At 28.9% G+C, this 10,058-nt stretch overlaps 1 protein-coding gene and 1 long non-coding RNA gene across 4 annotated transcripts; one reads left to right on the forward strand and one right to left on the reverse strand.

Annotated features, from left to right (window-relative positions):
- The first annotated feature begins 3,389 nt into the window (after positions 1-3,389).
- Positions 3,390-7,212, forward strand: LOC109340344 (uncharacterized protein At3g61260-like). Of its 3 annotated transcripts, XM_019578019.1 has the most exons (5): positions 3,391-3,546; positions 4,174-4,603; positions 4,646-4,982; positions 5,546-5,627; positions 6,932-7,212. In XM_019578019.1, exons 2-5 carry the CDS (start codon positions 4,243-4,245, stop codon positions 7,151-7,153), a joined length of 1,002 nt encoding a protein of 333 aa, XP_019433564.1. In that variant the 5' UTR covers positions 3,391-3,546; positions 4,174-4,242; the 3' UTR covers positions 7,154-7,212. The 3 variants fall into 3 exon arrangements, with proteins under 3 accessions (XP_019433561.1, XP_019433564.1, XP_019433563.1); XM_019578016.1 differs by having other exon boundaries at positions 3,390-3,546; positions 4,174-4,982; XM_019578018.1 differs by lacking the exon at positions 3,391-3,546 and adding an exon at positions 3,614-3,759 and having other exon boundaries at positions 4,174-4,982.
- Positions 6,569-9,397, reverse strand: LOC109340345. The gene is made up of 3 exons (XR_002106780.1): positions 9,386-9,397; positions 7,904-7,919; positions 6,569-6,667 (listed from the first exon to the last, which is right to left on the reverse strand). It is a non-coding gene; the product is annotated as an uncharacterized LOC109340345 (long non-coding RNA).
- Between the last annotated feature and the right edge of the window lie 661 nt (positions 9,398-10,058).

The following is a 10,058-nucleotide window of genomic DNA, read 5'->3' on the forward strand; positions in this document are numbered from 1 at the left end:
GTGTCCATCCTTTGATGGTTCTCAATCAAATCGGTTTGGATTTTTGATGGTAGTAACTAGAATTTGAAAATAAAGGTGTAATTTTAAACCTTGAAATTGTAATTCACAAAGATAAAGATAAGGATTAGGAATGGTTAAATAAGTTATTTTGAAATTTAATGAATTTATACTGTAATTATAATGCTAAATCCATATTACCAATAGAAATCTTCTATAATTAGATTTCACTATTTCAATAACAGATATGATAGATGATATTGGATATAAAAGATTTATATTCTCATATTACATTTAAAAGTCATTATTGTAATTTTTTGAGATTGTATAAAAGATTTATATTCTCATATTACATTTAAAATTTATATACAATCAGTGGCGGATTTATACACAGTCAGTGCATCATCTGTCATTAATTTGAATGATGAATAATGAATAATACAATAATAATATAAAAAACTCTTACAACCATATATTTTTCTCATAATCTCATTTTCCTTTCCTCTTGTCCTGCCATTGTTGTCAATAGGCACTTGGCACATGATGGCAGATGTGAAGGTAGGTCATGGACTCATGGTCCCCATACAATTGTAAATCTTCACTGTACCATATGATTTATAACTTGTGATGTTTTATCTCAAATCAACAATGTCCAACCAAATCAATTAATTTCTGGGGTCCCTTAAAAAGCCATCAAATTTATGAAACCGTCCGTATCATCAGAACCGTACCTTATAAAACACCTCTAGGCCACGTGAAAAAGGTCAGAAGCCTCCATTATCAAAGACATTATCCAATGTCATACTATTACATTGAATTCTCGAATACCATATTAAGTCAAATATTAAATATTCGATTTCTAAAAGTTATACTTATTAACAAGATCATATACCCAAAAATTATTTCATCAATCATATAGTGATAATATATCTTTAGTTATACCAAAAATATAGGAAGAGGAAAAGAGCTCCATATATATCCTTGTTAATCTCCCCCATCCACATGTCCAACATTCTATATTTATTCATCTAGATCTAGTAACAGGTACAAAGGACAACCACTATTTTATATTGAGTGGGAATTTATTTAATAAGTTTTTTAAACTTATTCTTCATCTCAGTCATTAATTCTAAAGAAATCTAGTAGTTTGAATTAGTGATTAGATCTAAACCATTGAATTTCCCTAGAATTGATGACTATAATGAGGAGTAAGTTAAAAAAACTTACTTTTTGAGTAAGTGAATTTCTCCTCTTTTATAATAGATTAAACTAGTTAAGTACTACAACATGTTTAGGCTTAGATCTATGGTCATATACATATATTCAACTTCTCATGCTCAATGCTAGTGTCACGTTCATGGATGAAATTGATTTTTAGCCTTTTCCAATAGTTGAGAATCCAAATTTTGTATCACTAAACTAATTCTTTAAAATAAAATATTATTTAAATGTGAGTTATAATGTATATGAATAATATTAAGTATTGTTTTTGTGTTAGATTACTAGTAGGATCGGGTGTTTGTAATACCTTGTAGATATAAATAACTTACTTGGTTTATAGTAAGGTGCGTATGGTTGGACTGAGCCGAGTAAGATTTATCATCTATATAATCCTAAATGTTGATCGAATTATGTTTTGAATATGTCTCTAGAGTAGAAGGCTAACCCAATCCCAGATGTCGATCATACTAGACTTATCATATCTGATTAAATATAATGCATTCATTTTTAGATAAAGTCTGTTTAATATTACTTATTATTATTAATATGTCAATTTGAAATATAAAATTATATATATATATAATGATATACATATTATGGCAATAAATTATTTGTACAAAAGTATCCTAAATAACTAACAAAAACAATTAAGAACCACAATTTAAGATTATATTAATAGATAAGTTGTTGCAACAATGTGGACTATTTACTTTGAGTCAAAGAAATATTATTAACTTGTACACAATTGTACATAAACATGAGTGGTGGGTTACAATGAGATGGGTCAAGTTATTTCATTATTTAGTCATAAATATTGATCAGATCTAACTTTTAAACTCGAGCCTAAATCCGATCAACCCGACCATATTCAGATTCAAAAAAACAGGTACATGGTAGGGTTGTGCTCAATTTTTCTCTTTCAATATTGCCTAAATGTTTATTAAACCACTTCCTTAAGGGCATCACTTTGATATCTCAGTATTTTGTGACGCTCCATATACTAAGATATATGAGTGATTAGAAAAATATTTAATACTTACAATTTTAACTTTAATTTTTTCAACCAATTAATGATGATAGTACATGTAGTGATTAAAAAGTGGGATAAACAAATGTCCTCATTCCTTAAATACATCACTACACTCTCTAATGTAATAATAAGAGTATAATTAAAATGGCATTGCTCTTATCAAGGAATCATATATTTAATGTTTACACTGAAAAAATGTGGTAAATCCATTATTTAATAAAAACTAAATATACAGTTTACAAAAACACAACTTTTTAGTTTTTTCTCCTAGAAATTAGGAAACAATACACTATTATTTTATGAGTCAATCTTATTAATATTATATCAGTTATATTAGTATGATAGTATAATAGATCAGCCAAAAGTTAAAACAAAATATGTGTATTTGTGATTACTATGTTATAGAAATATAAATAAAAGTAATGATTATGTATTTGATCCTCGAGTATGATATTTTTGTGAGTGATTTGTGCCACAAATATACGCAATAATTTAAGCCAGTATGGGCATGTCTATATTGGCTTAATGGACATGTTGTACCTATTATCAAATAATGTAAGAGGCATGCAGGCAACCCGCGAATTGATGAATAATTTTAAATTAAAAAATTAATATAATAAAATAAAAATAAATTAAATTAAGTAGTTAAAAAAGAACAAAATTTAAAAAAAACTTTGATATTTTCTATACAGTTGACTAAATCATATTACATCACAATTGTTTTTTTGAAACACTAAATTACATTACATCATAATTTTTTTTTTTGAATTTTTCTTCTTTTTTTCCTTACCTTATGCTTGTGGGCCGTCCGCATTGCCCATTAGAAATGCTCACAGGTTTCACGAGCATTTTCATTACCTTATGCCTGTGGGCCATCCACATTGCCCATTAAAAATACTTGTGGGCTTTGCAGGCAAACAAACAAAATTTACATTCCCTGTCCACAAAAAAATTACGTTAACTATAATTTTCGTTAAAGTTACTTTTACAAAATTTATAATTTTAAATGAAAGTTAATTAAATATAATAAGTACGATTTAAATGAAAACGGGTTTATATGATTGATTTTAATTAATATAATTGTTATAATATATGGATATGGGGAATCATATCTCAATTCAAATGGCCCGTACCGTCCTGTTTTAACATTTATGTTCTGAGCAAGTGGTTATTACTGACACAGAAACCAAGAAACTCATTGCATGATTCCTGTGCCAACTTATGAGTGAAGATGAATTGTGGGTTGCACCCCACATGCCACCTGCATTACTCAGTAATAAAAACTACCAATTCCCAAGGTAAAATAATTATTCTATGTCCACTCTTGTTTCTTTTTTTTTGGAGCTTTTTTTCTGTTTTGTAATATCCATTGCTGTCATATGTAAGGAGAAATCCTTTTTTCTTTCTTTCTGAAGCTTGCCAAGTATTATTTGTTAGTATTATAATGTTCAATGGATCTAAAGTTCACCCCTATCTCTGAAACACTCATAATTTCGTGGCTCTAACTTGAAGTAAGTTTTATTCACTGAAAATAAGCTTCACTCTTATAATTTCAGTTTCTCTGTCTTAGTAAGTCTCAAACTCTCACTATAATATTTGCCTAGTGTATACAATTTTTAGAGTCAAAAGTGTAACTTAACCTTGGATGCATATTTTTGCTTTATTTAGTTCTTTGTTAAGCTTAGTTAATAGCTCTTCCAAAATACTTTTTAACACTTGAGAGTAGTAGCCTTATCTTTCTTAGTTCAATTATGTTTCAAACCATTGAAAACATATTATGTCAATTAAAAAAATTAAATATTCATTATTTTTTTTTATTTTTTTTTTCATTGTCATTGGTTTAGGACATTCTTTAGGACAAGAAATCCTAGTCCAAAAAGATCTACAACAAAAACCTGTAGACACTAAAATTTTCCACTTTGTAGAATTTGTTAGACAGGTTTTTAAAGTCATATACATAATCAATCATTGTTCTGATAGACACATATTTGAGAATGAGATACATGGAAGATAAAGGATGCTATAACCATGGACCAAAAACATCACAAAACACACCAAATAGAAATGGTGCTGCTGCTACAACTCAAGTTTCACATAAACAAAGAACAACTATGGGAAAATCAACACCATCTAAATGGGATGATGCACAAAAATGGCTTGTTGGGTTGTCAAAAGTTGGAGAAAAAAGCCAATCCAAAAAAAGCAAGCCAAGAAACTCAAATGCTGATGATTTGAGACTAATTACTAATGTGCCACAAAAGGAGCATGGTTATTCAAGTAGTGAGAAAGAAGAAGAAAACTATGATACTACTCCAAGTACTAGTACTAGCACTATTCACTCTGAATCAGAAACCAAGAAGGTAGAATGTGATGAATCAATTAATATTAAGCCTTTAGAGAATACAATACAAGTGCAATCTATATGCTTCAGAGACATGGGAACTGAGATGACACCAATTGCTAGCCAAGAACCTTCAAGAAGTGCAACACCAATTAGAGCAACAACTCCTGCAACAAGAAGTCCAATTCATTCAGAGACTTTAACTCCAATGAGGGGACAAAATGGTTTGGAAGATTCTTCTAAGGGACAACACAAGGGTAGTTTAGAAGGATCTAGCCCTTACAAGAAGATGATGTCAGAGAAGAAGGTTGAAGATCATGCTAGAAAGTTGAGTCCTCTAGAAACAAGAGCAATTGCTTGGGATGAGGCAGAAAGGGCCAAATATATTGCTAGGTAATTAACATGTTAATTAATCTTGTTTTATGATCCATAAATGGTGTTTCCACAACATTAGGCACTTGTTGGGAGGAGTAGGAATCTAGGAGCTAGACGCCAGTCGCTCCCGGGGGAAGCTTAATTGAAAAGGAGGAGTCAGGGTCTTGTACATGAAGCTTCATCCCGTAACCCCTCAAGAAAGCTCTTCAAGCCCTTGTTTTGTTCTGGCTGATTGCACGCTGGATGCTTCCTTTCCCACGCACCCCAAAAGGGTGGTGAGGGATACCCTTTATTATACAAAAAAAACTTGTTTCAAAATAAGATTTTCAAAATAAGAATATAGGTGTGCATAAATGAAATGGTGAAAATGTGTTAATCTAAAGTAATGTGTATGATTAAATGTACCCTTTATGATATGTAGTTCTTAGTGTATTTTATTATTAAACACGTAACTTAAATTGTACTCAAATGTTTACAAAAATTCTGGGCCATGTGAGTTTCCTGCATACCATGGACCATGGACCTTATATATCAACAAATAGATATTGATAGAGTTTGTTTTTGTTGAAACTTCATTGTAGGTTCAAGCGTGAAGAGGTGAAGATTCAAGCCTGGGAAAATCATCAGATAAGAAAGGCTGAAATGGAAATGAAGAAATTGGAGGTACTATCTTAGATCTTCACTTCAATTCTGCCAAGTGCCAACCTATGATTTGATTCTTTCACACATAATATGTATGTGGAAGTGGAACTAATGTGTATGTATTATATTTCCTTGCAATATAGTCCTACAACTATTAAGAAATTCACAGCTTGTATATGGTCTTGGTAGTTACTACTCTATCCATTCCCTAGGATAACAGCCACATGCTGCAGATGATGGCTCATTTTTTCATGTCCTGTTTTGATTTCTTGTTAAAAATGCCTTGGCATAGTTTGAGTATAGAGTTCAAAGTTCTATGAAACACAATGACAAGAATAGTCATTTCTGAAAAGAAACATGAAATGGCAGGGATCTTTAATTCCTAATGTTCTGTTCCTGTTTTACCAATTTTTGTTATTAAAAAAATTTTGTAACAAATTTGGTCCTGCAAAATTGTAAACCTCAATATAGTCCAGAAAATATCAAAAATGGTCAAATTAGTCTTTTTTTTGTCTCGTGGATGGAAAAAATACCCATTGGGAGAGTTAGCCCCACATACCTGTGGATGTTCCCAACTCAGATAGGATTGCCTCTAGTGTGAGGATATATGTGGGAAACCAAAAAAATTTTAGTCCTTTCTACTATTTTTTATGACCTATGATAGAAACTACTCTGACTCACATTCACAGCCTTTGAGTACTGATTTGGATTTTTACTTTTCAAGGATGAAATTAGACATACAAAAATTTATAAGGATGAATGTGATATTCACTCTGAACCCAGTGAATAGAAATGTTTTTGTATATGTGAAATGTGCTTGAGTTGTCATCATTAATACAATGAATGGTCAGAAGAAGATAAGGACCAAGTACTCTTGTGTGTTTGATGGCTTCAAAACAGTACACTTCCACATGCATACATGACTGATGCAGAGTGCTGATATCTAACCTATGTGAGAGCCTCCTCTAGGTAGCAAACATGCAATGCTTTAATCATTGCATTCTAGGGACTCAAAATTTGATGACTAATGTTTCTTTTCATTGCCTAGAATCATATCATTTCTATTTTTTAGGATTTCTATTATTTTGACATCTAAGTTATTTCAATGTCTATGTGTGACTACTTCACAACAACTTACAGGTTTATAACACAAGTACTGATACTTCTATGTTATAAACATAAAAGTTATCACAAAATTGTCAGATATAAATATATAAAAAACAATTTTGCATGAAAAACACATCAGAAGAGTAAAGAACATCATAAAATTGTGCCATATATTAACATGGTCTTTTAAGAAATGCTGATTTTTAATATGTTAATAGGTGAAAGCTGAGAGAATGAAAGCTTTAGCAGAAGAAAGGTTAACAAATAAACTTGCTGCAACAAAGAGGATAGCTGAAGAGAAGCGTGCAAATGCAGAAGTGAAGCTGAATGAAAAAGCTTTGAGGACTACTGAAATAGCAGATTGTATAAGACGAACAGGACATGTGCCTTCTTCAATTTCATTCTCTTTCAACTTCAAGTTACCTTCCATTTGCTGGTAGCAAGTATCAACATGCATGTAATATTATTCTGGTGTGAAATATATAACATTTGAATCATATTCATGTTACTTTTTACATACTTTTGCAGGTTTACATTTATTCTTTTCTAGATAACTAGTAGGATATCCATGCATTCCTACGAGCAATAATATATTTTGCAAAAATTAAATTAAAAAATAATAGCTTAATTTGTTAATAAAAATGTTATGAAAAGTTACCTCATAAAAGATGATTTCTTTGTATTTTATTGTTGATGTAGAATTGTTAATAAAAATGTTAAGAAGGGTTATGTCATTTTGTGAGAAAATAAGAAGTATCTATTTCATGTAAAGTCAATAAGATAATATATAATGCATGTTAACTGTGCATTTTCAATTTTTTTAGCCTAACAATAAAAATATACTAACACTTTCTTTTTTATTCTTTGGTCACTTTTCCTCTATTTTCAGTATAAATACACAACTATTTTTCTTGTACTTTATACATAGAGTTTTTAATTTTTTATATTTTCAAACTGTAATGTTAGAGTGATACACATATTTGAGAGTAATACACATATTTGAGAGTGATATTGTGATAGACGTATCTATCTTGATCAAAGTGCACATTCTTTTAAGTTTTATTTTCAAAATAATAATTAAAGATAAATCTATTGAAACAGTTGTGATAGATATATCTATTTTCTTCAATGTGCACACTTTTTTACATTTTTATTTTCAAAATAATAATAAAAAATATGTTTATAACAACTTTCATATATAAATCTCTACCAATCATTTTTTGTTAAAAATATAAGCATTCATGACTTGAATACAGACAATTGAGATGAGTAACATTACATTAACTTTTTGCTCACATGAGATTGAATGGAAGAAGAAAAAAAAAATGATCTTGTAAATCATTTCAATATTCTTAGTCATAAACAACTAAATATACAAACTATAAAACTTCACAAATAATTAAAATGAAAATACTAATTTCATAATGGTTGAACCCTTGAATTTAAATTATTCAAACAAACTCTAAATTAGTAAGTACAATCATTCTTGTATTCTTGGTATCTTATTGTACCATGTGTCCAAAATCAACAACAAAAAATAATTTCTATTGTCAAATAAAAAATCATTCAAGTCCTACATTTCCTAATACATTGAGAGTTACATCCAAACTTTATTGATGATATCTCACTCATTAATCACTTGAATCTTACATGGATATTAAACTAAACATCAAAATCAATAAATAAGAAAGCAAAAAATAACATGAGTATATTCAATGTACTATCTTTCCATATATTGTTTGGTTAATTATTAATTGACCATTTACAAATTGCAATTTTAGACAACACAAATCTTGTTTAAGAATATGTATATGTCATTATGTAGGGAAGTACATAGATGAGAGAAGTAGAAGAAAAAGAATATAATTCTAGCATTTACATTTAATAAAAAATTGTTTATTAGAATAATTACATAGTCCAAGGATCTCAATTGACTTATGCAAAAATAAAACCTTATACATGACAAAGTTTTTTGTTTGGAAAGTCATATGTCCTTAATGAACAATTTCAATTTCAAATGAAATTATGATTTTCCCATTGATACAAAGGATACAGAAAGCTAACCTACAAGGTTTGTTAATAAAAGTCAATTGTCATTAAAACTAAATTCATTGAAGTGTTGTGATAGACATATCTATTTTCTTCAATTCGCGCACTTGTTTACATTTTTCCCCAAAATAATAATAAAAAATACATGCATAAGAATTTTCATATATAAAACATTGATATACATTATGCTCCAAAGCTATTCATTAAAATTCATGTCTACCGTGTATTATTTAAAATATAAGCACTTATGACTTGAACATAGACAACTGAGACTAATAACATTACACTAACTTCTTGCTCATATGAGATTGAATGGAAGAAGCAAAAATGTGATATAGTAAATCATTTTAATATTCTCATTAAATCATAAACAACTAAATAACACTATAAAACTTCACCACAAATCATTAAAATGAAAATATTAATCTCATAATGGTTGAACCCTTCAATCTAAATTATCACCCTAACACACATTAAATTAGTAAGTACAATCATTCTTGCATTCTTTGTATCTTATTTTAAAAACTATGTCCAAAGCCAACGATAAAAATTAATTTCCTTTTTGATATAAAAAATCATCCAAGTCCTATCTCTCCTAATACATTAAGAGACTACATCTCAACTTTATGAATAATACCTCACTCATTAATCACTTGAATCTGGTATGAATATTAAACTAAACATCAACATAAATAAATAAGAAAGCAAAATAACACCGGCCTTTTCAATCGACTATATTTTCATGGATTGTTTTGTTTATTATTAATTGACCATTTGTAATTAATAGACAACACAAATCTTGCTTTAAGAATATGTTTATGTGATTAGGTAAGGGAAGTACATAGATTGGAGAAGAGAAAAATAGAAGAAAAATATATTCCTAGAATTTAAATTTAATAAAAATTTGTTTATTAGAATAGTTACATAGTCCAAGTATCTCAATTGACTTATACAAAAAAGAACCTTATACTTTTGAATTTGGCTATTGGAAAGTCATATATCTTTAATGGACAGTTTAAATATCAAATTATCATTTTCTCAATGACATAAAAGACATGAAAAGTTGACCTCCGAGGATTGCTAAAAAAATTAATTGTTATTAAAAATAAATTCATTGAAACAGTTGTGATAGATATATTTTATTTTCTTCATGAATGTGCATACTTTTTTTCATTTTTTCCAAAATAATAAAAGAAAATACATTCATAACAACTCTCATGTATAAAACATTGATATACGTTACACTATAAAAATATTGATTAAGATCCCTATCAACCATGTTCTGTTTAAAATATA

This window comes from Lupinus angustifolius, unplaced genomic scaffold (genome assembly GCF_001865875.1).
Source record: "Lupinus angustifolius cultivar Tanjil unplaced genomic scaffold, LupAngTanjil_v1.0 Scaffold_161_16, whole genome shotgun sequence".
In the NCBI taxonomy this organism is placed as follows: domain Eukaryota; kingdom Viridiplantae; phylum Streptophyta; class Magnoliopsida; order Fabales; family Fabaceae; genus Lupinus; species Lupinus angustifolius.